This window comes from Oryctolagus cuniculus, chromosome 1 (genome assembly GCF_051225735.1).
Source record: "Oryctolagus cuniculus isolate XC-2025 breed Fujian yellow rabbit chromosome 1, ASM5122573v1, whole genome shotgun sequence".
NCBI classification, from domain to species: Eukaryota; Metazoa; Chordata; class Mammalia; order Lagomorpha; family Leporidae; genus Oryctolagus; species Oryctolagus cuniculus.
Window position 1 is genome coordinate 13544995 of NC_142867.1, and position 20191 is coordinate 13565185.

Genomic DNA, 20191 nt, shown 5'->3' on the forward strand with positions numbered 1-20191 from the left:
GTGTCATGAGCTCAGTGATGGTCAAATAACTGGGCTTGCCTATTTACAACATGTATACTCTAGTATAAGGATGTCTTTTAATAGCTGCTTAAAAGATCACCTGTAATCTTGTGGGAAAATGAAGAAATCTTTCAGGTAGGTAACGACTACATAAACTACAGTAGCCAGTTTGGAGGCTATCATGATAAGATAGATAGATAGATAGAGAGATAGATAGATATCTCCATGAATCCTAATACAACTCCTTTCCTGAGCCAGGAAAGAAAAGTGGGATTGATTTGGAGACTGAATTACCTACAATGCAACTTTAATCTCTCCACAGAAAATCATGCTTCATTTCAATCAAAATAGCTCTAATATTTGATAGTCACCTGTCTACATTTTCCCCAAAACAAAAAACTCTACAAAATGATCTCTCTGAATAAGGAATGTTAAGATTTATTTATTTGAAATACAGACCAACAAAGAGCTTGAGACAGAGAAAATAGACATCTCCCATCTGCTGGTTCACTCCCCCAAATGCCTACACAACCAAGGATGGGCCATGCTGAAGTTAATTGCCATGCTGAAGTTAATTCAATTCGTATCTCCCATGCGTGTGACAAGCACCCATCTACTTGAGTCATCATCTGGTGCCTTCCAGGGTGGACATTAGTGGGAAGCTGGATGTGAGGCAGAGTAGCCAGGCACTCCAATATAGGATGCAGGTTTCCCAAGCAGTAACTTAACTGCTGTGCCAAATGCCCACCTCACAACCTTCTATTCTTAACCTGTCTTCCAAGTGAACAGCAAAAAAAAAGAAGAAAAAAAAAAAAAGGCTTGACAAAATAATGACGCAGTTTTCCACACAAAAAATTTGTCTAGTATAGAATACTTCTACCTGGTATATTATGAGATATTAACCTCAATTTCAAACTTCAAAGAAACAAGTGAACTGAGTGTTGACACCCAATTAACTTACACCATAGCCATCAACACAAGGTATGTGTTCCTAGTCCTTTCAAATTGCATTAAAATCTGAGTTTTAAACTTGTTTTTTTATGAAGATAAATATAAATACTTAGCAAAAATAACAGGTCATAAGTGGATCTTAAAAATTAATCAGTCAACTCTCAGCTTTTAAAAGCAGACTCTACGAGTTGGAAACTCGCCAAGCTAGGACTGGATCAAGATTATATACAACAAATGAAATATCTGAAAAATATACTTGTTTCAGCTATGAGAATGCAGTGTGTCTGAATTTAGCATTAAAAAAAAGGCAGCCAACAAAGAGGAAAAAAAGCTGTAGTGAAAAAGTGTCCAACGTGATGGAGGTAATTTTAATAATCCCATCTGTAAAACTAGACTAGAGCCTTTAAAAAGTGTTTAAAAACAAAAAAGTGAGTATTACCTTCCCCACATTACTATACAGATAAGCAGAAAACTACAGTCACTACATACTCATATTTGGTTTGCTAAAACCCCAGAGAAATGACCTTAAGATTTCATTTAATTATTCACCAGGCTGAAATCTTAGAACACTCTTCCCGCATTCTTCAAACTGATTCCCCATTACTGCATTTTTAAATATTGTCAAGATATTCTAGTATCCAAATCTGCTGTCAGCTTAACAATTCTATCAACTCCAATAATTTTTTACTTAATAAGAGTCACTTTTAAATGGAACTAATCTGAAGGATCAGGCTTGAAATTTTTCTATGTTCTATGATTATGAAATCACCATAATCTTCACAGGAGAGGTAAGAATGACCAAGTCTTACCTTTATCAGTTGTTACTTTTTCTACACATCTGAAATAGAAATAAGAATCAAACATTAAGTGAATAATCTTGTATATTTTCTTAAAACATAAACATTTATATCTTTTTAATTCATCTCTAGAGTAAGGCAGAACGCATCTTTAGCAGCGCTAACAGTCAAGTCCAACTTTGACCAGTGATGGAAATTCTGCAGCTTCACTTTCCCATGTGGCTACTCAGCACTTGCAATACCAAGTGTACTTGAGGAATTGAATTTTTAATTTTTATTAATATAAATTTAAACAGCCACATGTACCTGTTGTAACTGACAACACAGAGCCAGAACATCAACCAAAACAGATTTTAACTGCAAACTGACACTAATCCAAAGAAAATATTGCAATTTTATTACATATGTGGTAACAGAAGAAAATGAATGTCCTTGTTTTACATAAATGCAGTAACTAGCAATGAAATGACTTCTCTGTTCTAGAAGACTTCTGCCCAAAAAAAGGGGATGGAAGAGAGGGACAGACACAGCAAGTGTGGCAAAATCTCATGAACTGTTAAATCTAGATAATAAGACACTGAGGTTTTAGTATACAGTTTTAAAATCTAAGGTTGTATATTGGCAATTTTCATAAAAGTTTAGTGAAGCTTTTAAAAAGACCCCAAAATTGCTAAACTCGTATCAAACTCTAGATCTAAAAAGGCAACAGATAAACTCAAGAGATTTAAAAGATTTAAAAGATAAAGTACTCCCCATGTTTTTAATTTGAGAAAATTTCTCTCATACATCACTGATGGGTAAAAGTTAACATACCTTAGATCTTTATCATTTTTGGGGGTAGGGAGAGAAGATGAGTAAGCCTAATACAATCAAAGACCCTTTTGTTATAAAAGATATAAGCAAATTTAGAAGCCATAATACAAAATCTGTCCTTATTAGAAAGAATAGCTATCATTTTCTGTTCCACATTTTTTTAAAAGTTGATACACTTTTAAATTATATTACCAATACCCAACTTAGTTGCTAATCACCCTAAAGAACTTAAATGAAAACGAACAACAGACTTTCCAAGAACTTTCTGAAATGGTTCAATGCTTCTATCACAATCTATACTGATTGTTCTTGGATTCTGATCACTAGGGACATTGAAGCTTCCTCCAAAGGGCTGTAAGTTTTTAAAATTCAGAATATTACCGCTTCATTCTCACTCCGCATGACTCTCAAAATGAAAACAGGAAAAAAAAAAAGCCACCTAAAGGTTTATTATCATTTTACTTTTAGAAAGAAAACACATCCAAAATGCAATTCCATATACCAGAAATGCTTTCCTTCATCTGTAACTAATTGGAACCTGAAGGAAAGCCCCTAAAAATACCAAATTTTAGCTAACACAGTTACTAAACAGCTAAATCAGAAGCTTTAAATCTAAAATGCACAGGATAAACAGAAGATATACTATAATAAAAAGAAATAAAAGTTTTTTAATTTTAATCTAGTCTTTTTTAATTCTTTTTTTTTATTTATTTATTTACAGAGTGGAGAGGGAGAGGGAGAGAGAGAGAGAGAAAGGTATTCCTTTGCCGTTGGTTCACCCTCCAATGGCTGCTGCGGCCGGCGCGATGCGCTGATCCGAAGCAAGGAGCCAGGTGCTTCTCCTGGTCTCCCATGGGGTGCAGGGCCCAAGCACTTGGGCCAACCTCCACTGCACACAGCAGAGAGCTGGCCAGGAAGAGGGGCAACCGGGACAGAACCCGGCGCCCCGACCGGGACTAGAACCCGGTGTGCCAGCGCCGCAAGGCGGAGGATTAGCCTATTGAGCCGCGGCGCCGGCCTTTAATCTAGTCTTAATTTGAGAATTTCACGGTTTGCATATTAGCAGAGAACACAGACACTTTCAATTACAAAAAAAAACTATCCAGAAACTATTTTACTAGTGTTACCAAATATTTGTTGTGCAATATATCTATATAAAAATAAAACACAAGTATATAAACACTGCATTTAAAAGAATAAAATTACTTGAGAATCTTAGCTGTATAATTTATTGACTAAAATTCAACACATGATTAGCCTAATTCTTCAGATGTACTAGGGTATTTCAAAAAGTTCATGGAAAATGGAACTAAAAGATATTTATTTGGGGGCAAAATATTTTGAAGTCTATACATTCTCGTTCGAGCTTGGATAACCTTTCTTTAGTATTAGTTGTCTAGGCTTTGAATTATGATCCTGGCATTTAACTTGATGCCTTTCTCTTGAGCACATTTACTGAAAATTTTTTTACTTCCTTCCATTCAGATATTTCCTTTACTCTTCCTATTAAATACCAAATACAATGCAAATATGAAGGTGTTTTGAGCTTATTAACTTTAAGAAACTTTATCATCATCCAACCACAAAGCTCATTTCATGAATTTATAAAAGTATCAATTACAGATGAAGTAGGCCTATAGAGGTTAAATGACTCGCCCAAGGTCACTTAGCAATACAAAGCCGGGACCCAAAACTTTCCAATTCAAGTCCAGTGTTTTTCCACTGTATTATTTTGCCTTCTAGTAGCAACAGAGACCTCAAAAACTCCAAATCTGTGTATTTATTGGCTTAACTTATTGTACATTATGCTACCTTTACACCAAGAGAAACAAATCTAGGTTCAACAGCCGATTATTAGGATTTTATGGGGGGAAACAAAGATACAGAAAAATGACCTGAATAGCGTAAGCAGTTAATGCAGAGATTAAATTCCTTGCTTCCCTTTTAAAATTCTCAAGATATTTGGAAAACACAGATGAATCTAGTTCAGGGTCTCAATAAACTGATAAAATCTCTTGTCTGAAAGGATTATGTAGGAAGGAGTTTTATTTGCTTTTTCTTTTTTGGAAAAACGAGCTTTAAAATGTATTATATCACTGAAAATTGGTAAGTGATGCACCTGTTTGAAAAATCTCCATCAATTAATGCATCTTCCCTTGCAGTGCAAGGTCCTTGAAGACTCTTATATTTCCACTACCTAGCTCAGATTCTAGTACCAGGCTCAGCTCCTGCTCAAAGATCACTGCCAGGCTGAAATGTTTTGGGATTCTTTGATTTCCAGGCCAGACAGAAAATTGAAAACATTCAACAAAAACACTATGACAAAAATTAGCAATCCAATTAAAATTAGCTTTAAGTGCACCGTCAAGAGATAATTATCTTGCTAAAGGTGGTTAAGAGAACACCAACTTCACTATCTGTTATGATACTGGATGAGAGAAGTGGGGACATGAAGAATTTATAGACTATTGTTTCTTACCCACAGGGAATTTTGAGGAGGAAAACACTCTAAGGATTTAATTAAGTCATCTTCATTCAAGTTCAATTGTCTTAATAGTTACATTGTGGAAGTAAAATGACTCATTAGTACTCTTTGCCAAGAGTTAGGGGAACAAATAAATCATGACAGCAGTTAAAACCACCACTCTAGGTATCTTAACAGATACAGCTGTATTCCTCTTTCAAGTAGTATGTGAAAATGAAAGACTATTTTAAAAATATTTTATTAACCCCATTATGTATAATACAAAAAAAAAGTGTGTTTCAGAAATAACGTGAAAACCACCACCCCTGGCCACTCACACTTCTACTATGCCCACATCGTTCAATACAGTGTCTTCCACTTAGTATTTTACTAAAGTGTCACACGTCGTGGTCGGTAGTTCACATGCTCGAATTCTCACAAACTCAGTGTCATGGCAGTTATTCCACATATATAATCCCATACAGATAAGGAAACTGACAGGCTAAAGAATTTATCCATGAAATTTATATCCAAATAAGGTTAATATTTTCAAATTTATAAAAGAATAAACCAAGTTTTTTCAACATAAAATGCACCTACAGCAATTAAGATTCTAACTGCAGCTGATCTGTACATACAGATTTCTGTTGTCCACAAAACGAATTTACAACGAATTGGGTAAATTCTGTTAAATGACCTTCAAAAATTTGAATGCATACTTAATGCACTACTTACTGTAGTAGTTAAGACATCTTTAAATTTTATTCCTCTTTCTGAGAGCTTCCTAAGCCAAGGCTGCCAAGTCATAGACTTAATTTTGGAACGTATCTATTTCTAGGTTTAAAAATACTAGGTCTAGGGTAACCAAACCTTGCCACTATTTCTACCGGTGTAACGGGAACACTTAAAATTGACTTTTCCCTCTCCACCTTCCAGATTCCCTGCTTTTACTAACTTTTTAATTTCAAAGGCAAGTAACATAAATGATGTTTTCTGTAATCAATTTAATAGCTAACAGGATTGACTTCAGGAACTTACAAACTTGAGGGCTTCAGTATTCTTAACAAGAGCTTGCGTTTTAAACATATGTATGTTCCTGACCACTTGTTCATGGTGGTTCAAGTTATTCTATCACCTCTTGGTAAGAGCGGAATTCCCTTCAGAGGCGTCCAATTTTGAAGATTAAAGCCCCTACACTAAGTATATGCAAAATTTTAAAAAATGTTAGAAGCTGAAGAACCCAATTTTTGTTCTATGGAAGCGCCTACACCTGAAATTGGCACGGCCACGTCTGACCCTAAATGTGACCATTTCTACAAACAGCGAGCACCCAGGTGAAGACTCAGAAGGGCGAGCGCTGCGACAGACACTGCAGGACGACTCGCTCTCCAGCCACGGGACCGATTTGTTTTCGCAGGCGAGGTCCGTGCTGTGGATTTCCTAATGGGGATGTGATGTCATACTGGAGAGCCGCCGAAGGGAAAGGGATAGGCTGACAAAGGCGGTGCGGGTGCCAGGGGAGCAAGGGGCCCGCGGGCGGCGGGGAGAGGCGGGAGAGGGGAGCGGGGCAGGGGCGCCCCGCGCGACCCCGGGGGCGGGGAGGCGGCCCGACCGGGGGCGCGGCGGGCAGGTGCGGGCCGCCGCCCGGGAGAACCGGGGGACACCTGGCGTGCGGAGCCGGCAGGGGGCAGCGCAGGCAGGATGTCACGTGGAGAAGGCGCTACGGGAGCCGAGAGGGTTTGCGTGCGGACAGAGGGGGTCTCTCCCACCGCCTGAAAGACTGCGTTACTCACAGGAGTCGCGGACTCTTCTTGCCCTGAACTGGAGACGGGGGCTTCGCGGCCTGGGACTGCTGCCCTGGGACGTCCAGAGGCCTGGCGCTGGGGCTGCTCCTTCGCCGGCGGGGATACTCGGCCTTCCTCCGGCGGGACACAGCGGCCGCGGCGGCGGCTGCGGCGGCGGCCGCCGCGGCCCGGCCCCGGTCCCGACCGCCCCTCAGCACGCGGCTGCTCGTAGCGCCCGCAGGCGTCGCCGCCGCCGCCGCCTCAGGGGGCCGAGGTTGGGGCTCCTCCGGAGCCGCCTTGGCCGCCGCCGCCTCTCCCCCTTCCTGGTCCTGCTGCTCCGGGGGTCTCGGCTCTTCCGTCTCCCCCGGCATCAGGGCTCGTCCGTCCCCCACCCCCTCGACCCAGGCGGCGGAGGCGGAGGCGGCGGCGGCCGCGACGCTGCTCCCCCCGCCCCCCTCGCCTCCCGGAGCGTCCGGCTCACTCTCACCCTGCGCTCTTCTTTTCCCCCCTCCCCTCCGCCCGGCTCCGAGGGCGCCCCCCCACCCCCTGCCACTCACGGCCCGCTACCGCTGGCGGCGCGCGCGCGCCCGCCACACAACCTCTGCAGACCAATAGGAGAGGAGGGACGGCCTCCTCGCCCCGCCCCTGGCGGTCTCACGCGCAGCGACGCACCAGGTTCCCTCCCTCACCTCTCCCTTCACCCAATCAGGAAACGGCTCTGAGGGAGCGCGCGAGGTTTCCTTCCCCGCGCACCCGTTCTCACCGTTAAACGGCTGCGTCTCGCGACAATCCCAAAGTGACCTTTCCCCCTCTCCGGAGTTCAACGCGAGCTAGGGGCAGGAGGAGGGGCAGGTGTCGCGAAGAAGGTGGAAGGGAAAAAACGCACCTTTCCCCGCCTCGCGCGGGCTGGCTGCGCGCGCACCTGCCTCCCTAAGGAGCCGCGAACGCCACAAGGGCTCTTTCTGCCCTTCCTTAGGCCGCAGAAGTAGCCTGGGTGTCCTTCCGTCTCCACCCCGTCCCCACTTTCCTGTCTCTGGCTTTTCTGTCCCCAGCGCCGCCAGGTCTTGCGGGGAGAAGGGGGAAATTTTTTGAGTTGTCGCTTCTCCTTTAAGAAAAAAAGCCCCGTCGGCTGCCGGATGAAAGTCTCCGAAAAAATGGCGTCGGCAGAATGGAGGCGGGGTCGAGGGGGGTAAGGAGGGCCCGCCTCGACGCATGCGCACGATAACTTCAGCCAAGTGCATTGTGGGAAATGAAGTCCTGTTTATCCTAATACGTGCAGAAAAAAAAAAAATTAGGAAGCCGGAGGCGGAGAGGATGCCGGGAGGTTTTGACTGGCGACGGGAAAAGTAGTTTACTCTGCTACCGTAGTTTACTTTTTGAGGGAGGTAGTGTTTCCGGGTTAGGCCAGGACGCCTGCGTACATCCCGGCTCGAAAGTTCAGCCAATTGCCGAGCAGGATTGCCTGCGGGAGGGTTCTGTGTTACTTCTGAGTACTTTTTTTTTTTTTTTTTTTTTTGTAACTTGGCCTCTGGTTTTTTGGGGATGGCCACCCAGTAGACTTGGCTTCCTTCGAGGTAGCCAGATGATGCCTCCTCAGGGGCAGTCCGGCGTTCCTGTTTGCAACGCTCGTCCGGGCCTCGTGTGTCTGACCCGGGAACTGAGTCTGGCTCCGTCGGGTCTTCGATATCACGATGACCAGGACTCATCGGGCACCTAGTATCTCGGGGCGTGGGCTGACTTGTAGAGCTGCGGTGTTGGGGCATCGCGGAGCTGGCGTGGGCTGTTCGCGTGACTCCGCGACCTCCGCCGAGTGGCTGAGGGCCCCGGCTCGCCGCCCCGGAGCCTCTGGGTCTGCGGTTCGTCCGCGTCCCTGTGTCAGAAGCGGCTCTCTGGGCCCCTGGCGTGTGGAACTAAGTCGTCCTCTGCGCGTCCGAAGGGGGTTTCCGCGTGCAAGTCAGTGGGTGGTGCAGCCGGCGAGGGGCGAGCTGAGCGCTTCACCCTTGAAAACGAAAGCCTCCCGGGTTCCGAGGGTAGAAGCCCCACAGGAAAGAGGACGGAAACAAAATCCGGGGTTCCCGTTCTAAGTTCCACATGAATCATTCAGTTAAACCGTAGACGAGTGCCGAAGGACGTTTTCCTTCCCATGTGTTGACTCAGTTACCACGTTAGGCTAAAAAATTATGTTGGTATTGAGTATTTGGGGACATTTTTTCATTTCCGTAAGGTCATTTCCAGTTGTAAAAATTGTCTAGCCCAGCGTCCCTGGCAGTGTTTCCCGACCGCTTTCTCGGTGAGCAGACTTTTAGAACAGCACTGACATCCAATGGCTGCTTAAAGTAATACAGAGAATTTTTTAAGTCATACAGTGATAAATGGATTATTGGTTTTTTTTTTAAAAGACCCCAGTGTTGTAGAAGAATGATACATTCTGTTATTTTAGTACGATTCCACAAACCTATTTCACCACTGGGGAAATGGGATAAAATATATTTAACAGAGCTACAATTAAAGCTGTTTACATACTACCTTCTCAAAGTAGGCTTTTTGTAATGTTTTATTTCATTTAAGGTAGATGAAGTCACAGGAGTAAAAATGGTGAAGAGTTAATTTCTTGTATTTTTCCGACACTGCTACACAGCTGTGTAACTAGGCCCAGCTGAGATATTTGCAGTTTAAGCACGTGCGGTATCTTAAAACTTTCCAGTTTCCTTCTTCATGCCCCTTGTAGATGTTTGCATTTGAATCCGCTCAGTCAGCCCCTGAGATCCAAACATGAACCCATTTATGCCTTGCTTTTAATGGATTTTCAGTCTGTCTGTCTAGGAAAACAGGTAAGCATAATTTCTGAATAACTAAGTAAATACAGACTGCAAAAGTAGCTGGGAGCTAGTTAACTGCTATGGAAATTTTAAAAGGGATTTGCCTCAATGGTCCCCTAGGTTCACAGAAGGAAAAAAATAAAGCAGAAGCCCAGGCACAATGGGACATGTACCTTTGGAAGAAAACCACATGTGTGAATGGGCTATTCCCATGAATTCAAGATGAATCCCAGCATATAGTAGGTGCTCAAGTTTTGAAAAATTAATTTTGGATCTTTATCACCATAGCCAATGCACTGCCAGAACTTAAATCTTAACAACCTGCCTTGCAAAGTCAGTCTCCTTTTAAAAACTGTGACCTACTTAAAAAGTAGAAGAAGAAGAAATGCACCAAATCAAAAGAGAGGAAGTGCTAAGCAAATACAGTAACCAAAAAGGGTTATAAAGGCTGCATTACGTTGTCTTGTTCAGTTCCTTTGCGGTCTTCTGTTCAGCACATGCCAAAAGCAGTTCTTCTTCACAACTGGTGAGACCGGAGCATCCTGGGTGTGGGGCCATGGAGGAATTGGGTGAGTGAGGAGCTTCTTGGGAGAAACAGAGGGAATGAAGCAGCAGCTACCATCTCTATATGTGCGGGGGTATACTTCTAGTTGGTTGAGGGAGATGTTGGAAGATTTTATTTTCACTTTTGTCCTCTGCTCAACCAAGAGGGAACTGAGGAACTATGATTGGGAACATTTTGGGTTTACTCTTTGTAGTGGCACAATAGGCAGAGAATTCTGTGGTAACCACAAAGTATACTCCAGACAAATACCTTTGGACTGAATCACTTCAAAATTATCATTTTATTATGGGCATATTCTTCTTTGAGGGCTCCTGGAGATACTAGGTTGGCCACACAGCTGGGCAACGACAACCGGGATCTGGGTGAAAAAAAGGAGTCAGGGATTGGCAAATGTGTCACAAGGCGGAGACATGGAATAGACATTCGAGAAAGGGATCTGCAGAGGTTGGAGAAAGATCAGTGTGGCTTCAGTTTTTTGTGATTTAGTATTAAATCAAAAAGATATAGTGGCGTAACTCCAATGAGTTTTGTTGCTAAGCTTTTTATTCAGAGAAATTCTAAAAGGGCAGATTACTGTGGCATGACAATATAATGCTTCTTTGCACTTCAAGGCAATTAAAACCACCAGCAGAGCCATCAGTCATGTTACCTAGAGAGAAACCTTATTTCAAACCTTTGGAGAATTATGTCTCTCATTGTTGGGACTCATTCCATAGACTCTGCCAACTTTTGTTTCTGGCATCCTAACCAAAAATAACCTTTACCCAATTTCTCAGCTCTGCTGATTGCATGGTCTCCTGTGCTTGTGCATGGCTGAGATGTATCAAAAGTGCAAACAACAAAAACCACAGCTTGCAATTGTATTTTTTTTTTTAAATTGGAGTTAAATTGATTTAAGAGCTGAAGAAACAGGAAGAAGGGCAAGTAACTGGAGAGAAGAGATGTTACTTAAGAGAAAAAAGGAGGTGTTTAATAAGTATTGAACTGTTTTGGACGCAAAGTCTACCTACCAATACATTGATACTAGGGTAGACTAGTTTAGGACTTGATTTAGAATCCAAATTCTTATGCTGTGTGAGTGTTGGGAGAATTTGAATTTCTGTATGTGCAGATTTTTAAATATAATTTTAAGGATACCTAATTTCATGTAGACAGTTCAAAAAGGGAACCGATATTTATTCAGTGACTTAGGCCAAAACTGACATTTTCACATTTGTTAACTATTTCTAGTGTCTGCAGCAACCCTCTGAAGTAAGTATCACCCACTTCACTCAGATGAGTAAACTAAGAAAAACAAAGCTTGTTCAATATTACTGTAAGGAGCACCAAAATCCATTATTCTAGGAGTTCTATTTTATTTTACTTTTTATTTGAGAGACACAGGCAGACAGACAGACAGAGCTCCCAATCTCTGGTTTATCTCCCAAGCTCAATCCAAGTTTCCTATGTGGGTGGCAGGAACCCAACTACTTGAGCCATCACCTGCTGGCTCCCCCAGTGCATATTAGCAGAAAACCGAAATTGGGGGAACTGAGCTGGGACTTAAACTTAAGATCTCTGATACAGATGCTGGCATCCCACGTGGAGGCTTAACCAGTAGGCTGAATGCCATCTCTTCTATTTTAGAAGTGTCATTGCAAGCGTTCTAACTAATGTGATAACTCAGATTTTAAAAATTGTGTTGGTTGGTATTTTCTGAGCAGTTTGGATGGTAAAAAAAAAAAAAAAAAAGTACTGCCCAACAATGTAGAAAGCATTAAAGCATCCTGGAAGCTAACATTTGTGTTAGTTGTACTACTATTAGCTGCAACTCAGCACGCTGTTGGTAGCTTCACCTTAGCAGTTTCTTCCAACTATCATCAGCCCATCAGTAACCGTCAAGATTTGAGGTGGGTTTTCTTCCAGTCTGCAGGGAAACAGTAACAGACACAATGGCTCAGACAAAACATTTCCTCTGTACAGTACTGCCTGGAAGGTTGGTAGCTTGTATCTATCTACCCAGTCCACAGGGATGATAGGCGAAAAAGGAACCAGGAGCAGGCACTGGCTCCAAATCACAACTTGTGGAGACCATGTCCCACCTCAAAAAACCCTACTTTACTTTTCTCTAGTTTATGTGTGGTATTATTTGATTTCCACAAGTAAAAGATTATATAGATAAAGTTTTCAGATTAGTACTTCCCTATCTCCCAGCACCCCCCCCCCCACATAATCCTGCATTTGTCATACTGAAATTAGTCATCCTCAAATTACATAAATTGGCCAAAGGCCTAATCTCCGGGTGTTGGTGATACATACATGCACAGGAAGCAGGAAGAAGAATGCCTGCTAACTCATGACCCAGAAGGCCAGCTTGAATAAGTTTGATTAGCTGGTGCTTTTAAGGGTAGCTCCCTACCCTCAGTGGTGTGCTCTCCTTGTTCCTATAATCTCTATTGTATATGAATTTTTATTAATCCAGGAGGATCTTTGATTTCTGATTGGAGGTAAGCTTAGAAAATAGAAAAGAGGCTCTACTTTTATTTATTTTAAATAATTATTTATTTCGAAAGGCAGAGTTACAGAGAGGCAGAGGTGAGGTGGGGTGGGGGGTAGTCTTCCATCTGCTTGTTTATTCCCCAGATGGCCGCAACAGCTGGAGCTGGGTCAATCCAAAGCCAGGATCCAGGAGCTTCTTCTGGGTCTCCCACATGGGTGCAGGGGCCCAAGGACTTGGGGCCATCCTCTACTGCTTTCCCAGGCCATAGCAGAGAGCGGGACTGGAAATGGAGCAGCCAGGTCTCGAACCTGTGCCCATATAGGATGCCGGTGCTGCAGGTGGCGGCTTTACCTGCTACTGCCACAGCGTGAGCCCTGGGGCACTATCTTAATAGATACTGAGTAAAATTTTTGAATTCTGAAATTTGTAATTGAGTCTGAGTAATAAAATCCCAAGACAAAAATGTTTATTTTCTACTTCACTTTTCTTTCTCTTTTTTACTTATGTTTTTATTTTAAAGATTTATTTATTTATGTCAAAGGCAGAACTACTGAGAGGGAGAGGGAAACAGAGAGAGAGAGGTCTTCCATTTGCTGGTTCACTCCCCAAATGGCCACAAAAGCTGGAGCTGTGCCAATCTGAAGCCCAGAGCCAGGAGACAGGAGCTTCTTCCAAGTCAAGAATTTTAAAATATAAAAAAGTGGAGAAAGTAGTTCAGTGAAATAAGTTATACCCATCAAGCAGTTTAAGCAAATTTGACTTATGTATATACCATCCATTTCTTCTACTCTTAAATTATTTTTTAAAAATTTTGTATGTTGCATCATTTCATCATAAATAATTTAGCATTAATCTCTAAGATAAATATATACTTATACAAATAACCATAATACCAGTATCATTTCCACAACAGCCATAATAGTAATTTCTCAGTATCATGAAATACCATTATAACACCTAAAAATGAATAGAAATTACTTAATATTATCAAATATCATCACAGATAAAATGAATTAATAGTAATTAATATGATTAATTACAATGTTGACTATTTCATTTTTAAAGTTCATTTAATCATCCAAATAAGGTTCATAGATTGAAATTAGTTATGCTTAACTTCTTTGAATTTATAGGTTTCCTCTCCATTGCTTTCTTTCCCACTACAATTTGTTGTTGAGAGATAGTTTGACCTGAAGAGTTTAGTTCACTTTGCTTATCTCTAAAATGTTGCATGAAAGTCAACATTTTTGTAAGATGTAAGACTGCAAAAAAGCATATGATTTCATTTGTAACAAATGATTAGGGAGCCGGTGTTGTGGCATAATGGGTTAAGCCCGCTGCCTGCAGCACCGGCATCCTGTATGGGCAGTGGTTTGCAACCCAAGTACTCCACTTCTGATCCAGATCTCTGCTAATTCACCTGGGAAAGCAGCAGAAAATGGCCCAAATACTTGAGCCCCTGTACCCACATGGGACACCCGGATGAAGTTCCTGGCTCCTGACTTCAGCCTGGCCCAGCCCTGGCTATTGTAGCCATTTTTGGGAGTGAACCAGTGAATGGAAGATCTCTGTCTCTCCCTCTTTCTTTGTAACTCTGCCTTTCAAATAAATAAATAATAAATAAAAATAAATCCTTAAAAATGATTAGGAATTTCCTTATGGCATTCAGAAATATCCAGGAATGGGTCTTGGGCATAGAAGTTACCACACCAGTTGGAACAACCTACATCCCATATCAAAGTGCCTGATTTCTAATCCTAGCTCCACACCCGATTTCAGCTTCTTCCTAATAAGTGTACTGAGAGGAAGCAGATGATGTCCCAAGTTGTTGGGTCTTTTTTTTTTTTTTTTTTTGACAGGCAGAGTGGACAGTGAGAGAGAGAGACAGAGAGAGAAAGGTCTTCCTTTTTGCCGTTGGTTCACCCTCCAATGGCCGCCGCTGCAGCCGGCGCACCGCGCTGATCCTGGCAGGAGCCAGGAGCCAGGTGCTTTTCCTGGTCTCCCATGGGGTGCAGGGCCCAAGCACCTGGGCCATCCTCCACTGCACTCCCTGGCCATAGCAGAGAGCTGGCCTGGAAGAGGGGCAACCGGGACAGAATCCGGCGCCCCAACCGGGACTCGAACCCGGTGTGCCGGCGCCGCAAGGTGGAGGATTAGCCTATTGAGCCACGGCGCCGGCGTTGGGTCTTTTCTATGCACGTGGGAGACCCATATTGAGTTCCCAGTTCCTCACTGAGGTCTGCCCTAACTCTGGCTATTGTGAACTAGTAGATGGAACTCATTTTTCGTTTGCCTCCATCTCTGTATGTCTGCCTATATTATTGTATAATAGCAAGAAATATCCATTCCCCCCAGAATCAAAAATAAATGAAACTGTGTTATGTTTTTGTTTTTTAATGATCTGTAAATTTCACTTTCCTCACTGAGAACTTTAGAACTAGGCAGGTCCTTATAAGTAATATAATCTAGTTTTTTTTCCAAACTTTTTTTTTTTTTTTGACAGTTAGAGTTACAGACAGTGAGAGAGAGAGAGACAGAGAGAAAGGTTTTCATTCACTCCCCAAATGGCCGCCATGGCCAGCACTGCACCGGCCTGAAGCCAGGAGTCAGGTGCTTCTTCCTGGTCTCCCATGTGGGTGCAGGGACCCAAGCACTTGGGCCATCCTCCACTGTCCTCCTGGGCCACAGCAGAGAGCTAGACTGGAAGAGGAGCAACCGAGGCTAGAACCCGGCACCCATATGGGACGCCAGCACCTCAGGTGGAGGATTAACCAAGTGAGCCATGGCGACAGCCCCTTTTGCCAGACTTTTAAAAACTATAACCTGTGGCAAGAAATCCACTAGCAATCCAAGATGAGTCTTGACCCACAAGCTTGAAAACTGTTCTGATCTAATTGCTTCCTTATGTAGACGAGGAGACAGCTTCAGAGAAGATGTCATGTTCTAGATAATCCAGAGAGTTCTTGTGAGAATGAGGACTGGAACTTTCAGTTAGTGCTGTAAGGTAGCCCATGTGCAAATACTGGTGTTGTGCTCGTGAGCATAAGTAAGTTATTGTCTCTTTCTTAATCTACAAAATGGGGACAATAATATCATTTGCCTCAAGATATTAGAATGATTAAATGAAATGTATAAACTTGAGACGTGGCTGGCACATGATAATTTTTATTGATTATTAATATTAGTAATTTCATTATAACAAAACGTTACACTAAAGTGCTTCTAAAGTTCACTGAATTTCCGACTGCAAGGGAAACAAGTCCCAACTATTTGGATTGCAACATTGTATTTATTTTGCAGTATCTCAGTTTTCAGTTTTCTTCTCAAGCCCTTTCCTCCTCCATACCTCAAAAGACAGAATATTTACACTTTGGTAATGTGCTTGGGATTTAAAAAAAAAAAAAAAGCACCAGGATAAAGAGTAATCATTAGGATAAAGAACTTTCCTGGAATATTTTGTAAAACAGTAATATAATAGCTTATTTTTTCTTATAGAAATATCGAGAATTTTTTTCTACTTGGGGATCTTTGTGAATAATCTTCCCCAATGAGCAATAAAAATTGGCACCTGCAATATAGTGTTATGGAACACTCCCAAAACTGGTTGAAGAAATTGCTACAGAATCCCCAAAACTGGGTCTGCTCACCCAACATGCAGGAAGCCAGTTACTGACACTAAGGTGTTGAGAAGGAAGTAGGGATTTATGGCAAAGCTCAGATCAAACAGCCAAGGAGCCATTGCTTAATTCCTAAGCCCCCTGAGGAATTAGAAATCAAGGTTCTTCTGGGTTGAAGTTGGGGTTGAGAGGTGTATAGTCAGCTCATGTCCAGGACCCTTGTTGGTCTGTAGTACTCATTGCCCTCTTTTTTTTTTTTTTTTTTTTTTTTTTTTTTTTTTTTTTCATTGCCCTCTTTCAGATGGTCAGCAATATCATTTCTTTGGGGAATTTTGGTGATGGCAAACTGGGCTCCAGTCAGGTGGTAGTTACTTCCCACTTGGAACCTGGGGTTCCTGGAAAAGAAACCTTTCAACAAAACTGAACATCAAAATGTTATCAATAGTGGAGGTAAATGACCTCATTAGTCCTCTGATCAGAGACCCTGGGGTTGGCTGTACCACTCCCTCCATTCAGTGAGTCAATTTTAGTAAGAGATTGATTTGCAATCATATAAGCCAGACAAGGAAACTAAGCTAAAGGAGGGATTCTGGGAGACCATGGGAGACTAGGACTTGAGAGTATCTGTTATCTTTATAAAAGATACTTTATGGGGACCTAATTTCCATAAGTCAAGTTATAGGGTGAGACTATGAAATGCAACATACAAAATAAGAACAAGTGACAATATGTGGAGGCATTAAGCATCTCCTTCTTTAAACACCAAATTCTTGCAGTGAAATAAGTAGAAGAAGGTGTTTGAAAATAGTTTTGACCCATGAGAAGAAGGTATTGAATGGTGATGCAGCAGTGTGGCAGGGGTTGATGTTTAAGGGGAAACTGATTCCAGAAACTTCATACTATTTTGATTCTCTTGTTTGTTATGGTAAAGATGCCTTGTTGGAGGAACTGGAACGTTCCACTCTCCAGGACAGTGATGAATATTCCAACTCTGCTCCTCTTCCACTGGATCAGTCTTCCAGAAAGGAGAGTAACCTGGATGAGACTTCGAAGATGCTCTCCGTCCAGGATAGCACAAATCCCTTTCCGGTAACTTTTCATTTATTATAGAACCTTGAATGTAGATCTCTGAGTGCATTTCTGAAAACCAATTGTATCCCACATAAAATGATATGAAAGGAGAATCATATACCAAGAAAGACAGCAAATAACCCTTCAATGATAAAGATTTTGTGTACATATGTGTATGTTTTATTTTGGGTTGTGTTAGTTTGAAGATAGAAATTTGTTTTCTTACTATTCTAGACTAAAAGTCCATGATCAAGACAAAGTGTTTGGATCTTGATGTCAAGATTGACTAGATCTGGTGTCTCCTAGGGCCTTTACTTGGCTTGGAAATGAGGCCTACTCACAAGTTTTGAAGCTTTCTGTGTCCTTGAACATTCAAGATGGTTTTTTTTTTTTTTTGAAAGATGAGGATAAATGAGAAAATCACCATAGAAGACTAAGACTATGATAAATTTTTTTTTTCTCATAATGTCATGCTAACAGACAAAGTATTGTATCAATCACTTGGTATATTCTGATATTATTTCTGGACATCAGAGATAGATATTGTATTTATTTTTAAAAATATTTATTTATTTATTTGAAAGGCAAAGTAACAGAGAGGCAGAGGCAGAGAGAGAGAGAGAGAGAGGGAGAAAGATCTTCCATCTGCTGGTTTACTCCCTAAATGGCTGCAATGGCCAGAGCTGGGCTGATCCGAAGCCAGGGACCAGGAGCTTCTTCTGGGTCTCCTATGTGAGTGCAAGGGCCCAAGGACTTGGGCCATCTTTTACTGCTTTCCCAGGCCATAGCAGAGAGCTGGATCAGAAGTGGAGCAGATGAGACTTGAACTGGCGCCCATATTAGATGCCAGCACTGCAGGCGGCAGCTTTACCCACTACACCACAGCGTCGGCCCCGTAATTCATTCTTGTCCACCATATGAAATAACCAGTATCACAGGCCTGAAACTTGAACCCATGGGTAGATACCTCCCCTGTATTTCCTCCAGATGGCTCATTTCTCTCTCTGTTAGGGAGCTATTGTCTTCATTGTTGCTGTTAGGTTATAGCCCAATACTCCTAACTGTTCTTCTGTCCTTGCCTCCATGCAGGGTGATCCTTTAAAAACTCTTGTCAGACAATACCTTTTTTTTTTTTTTTGAGGATTTTTGAAAGATTTATTCTTATCTACTTGAAAGGCAGAGTAACCAACACAGGGGTTGGGAGAAGGGGAGAGATCTTCTTTCTACTGGTTCACTCCCCAGATGCCTTCAACACCCAGGGCTGTACCAGCCCAAAGCCAGGACCCCAGAATTTCATCCAGGTCTTCCATGTGAATGGCAGCTTGAGCTATCACCTCTGCTGCCTCACAGGCTGCATTAGCAGGCAGCTGGATTGGAAGCAGAGTAGGTAGGACTCAAATCCACACCCCCAAGTGGTGGCTTAACCCATTCTGCCACAATGTACACCCCCATGCCATTTTTCTATTCAGAACCCCATGATGACTTCCCATCTCATTTGAAGTAAAAGCCACTGCCTTTACACTGATCCTTTTGGGGTGATTATAATGAGAACACCAGAAATTTCATGGACATTAAAATTTGCATTTTTTAATCAGAAAGAGAGAGAGAGAGATCCCACCCACTACTTCACTCCTCAAGTGCTCATGTTGGCCAGATCTAACTACTTGAGCCATCACTTGCTGCCTCCTAGGGTCCACATTAGCAGGAAGCTGGAATCAGGAGTGGAGCTTGAACTGTAGCCTAGGTATTTTGATGTGGGACACAGGTGTTTAACCATTAGGCCAAGTATCTACTCCTGCATTATCTTTCATTTTTCATGAACTTTTTGAAGCACTCTCCTATGTCTTAGTTTACCTGGAAGAGGCCTGGGTTAATGTTTGTTTTTCCAATATTCTATTGACTTTTCCATTAATTTCAGGATTTTTGTTTTCTTTTAAATTTTCTTGCTAGTATTTGTGTTAGAGTAAGCCAGCGTTGGTTAGCGGACCTCCATCTGATTCTTCTGGCCTCTTCCAGTGCTTAAATCATGTAGGCAGTGGTGAGAGGTATTTTGTTTTATTTTTTATTTTACTTATTTGAAAATCAGAGTTTCAGAGACAGAGGGAGAGACACACAGAGAGATCTTCCCCTTAGCTGGTTCACTTCCCAAATGGCCACAATGGCCAGGGCTGGGCCAGGCTGGAGCCAGGAGACTCTTCCAGTTCTCTCACATGGATGCAGGGGCCATCCTCTGCTGCTATCCCAGGCGCAAAGTGGAGTGGTCAGGACTTGGACTGGCGCCCTGAGCACTGGTGCTGCAGGCAGTGGCTTAAACGCACTACACCACAACACCAGCTTTCTTCATTGCGGCTAAGTCCAAAAGGTAACTAATGATGAGAGGTAACTAACCTCTTTTCCATATCCTTAGATAGAAAGGTTAAGGACAATCTAACCAACCAGCAGTGTTCCAAAGAAAATATGCAGGATGTTGGCTGTATAAACTAAATGTTTGAGTGCAAGAAGTCAGCGGCAGTTAACTTCTCTGGTCTTAGGTGGTATAAGAAAATTGTTGCAGGTTTTCTGCTGTGGGCCACTTGGTGTCCCACCACTAATGCTCTACCATTGTCCCTGCGGTGGTCTGAGAGATGCAAGGAGTCTCCTCAGGGTCAGTGGGAAAGATGGGAAATTATGCCTTAGTGTTTTACAAATTATGTTTGGGAAATGGAGGCTAGGCTTTCTCGCCATGGAGCATAATGTAATCTGAATGTGCTCGTTAAAGCAGTTTTGAGATTATTTGTATGTATAAAGCTCTGTTTGTTTTATTTGGTAACACTTTTTAAAAATTTTACAAT

General features: G+C 42.3%; 2 protein-coding genes across 12 annotated transcripts in view; one reads left to right on the forward strand and one right to left on the reverse strand.

The window, feature by feature from the left end:
* ZFP91 (ZFP91 zinc finger protein, atypical E3 ubiquitin ligase) overlaps window positions 1-7976 on the reverse strand; it is a 31393-nt gene extending 23417 nt beyond the window's left edge. For 6 of the 8 annotated variants that reach the window (XM_089308687.1, XM_089308681.1, XM_051854290.3 and 3 more), the window contains exons 1-2: window positions 6819-7399; window positions 1761-1789 (exon numbers count right to left, since the gene is read on the reverse strand). In XM_089308687.1, the coding sequence (XP_089164813.1) occupies window positions 1761-1789; window positions 6819-7180 (391 nt within the window). In that variant the 5' untranslated portion in view covers window positions 7181-7399. Of the gene's footprint in view, window positions 1-1760; window positions 1790-6818; window positions 7400-7572 lie in introns of those variants that run through there. The other 2 variants (XM_089308705.1, XM_089308714.1) reach the window with 2 other exon arrangements.
* Window positions 7975-20191, forward strand: part of LPXN (leupaxin) — a 43743-nt gene continuing 31526 nt past the window's right edge. Inside the window, exons 1-2 of one of the 4 annotated variants that reach the window (XM_070069356.2) lie at window positions 7975-7998; window positions 17221-17378. In XM_070069356.2, coding sequence (XP_069925457.1) covers window positions 17343-17378 — 36 coding nt within the window. In that variant the 5' untranslated portion in view covers window positions 7975-7998; window positions 17221-17342. 4 annotated transcript variants of the gene reach the window in all.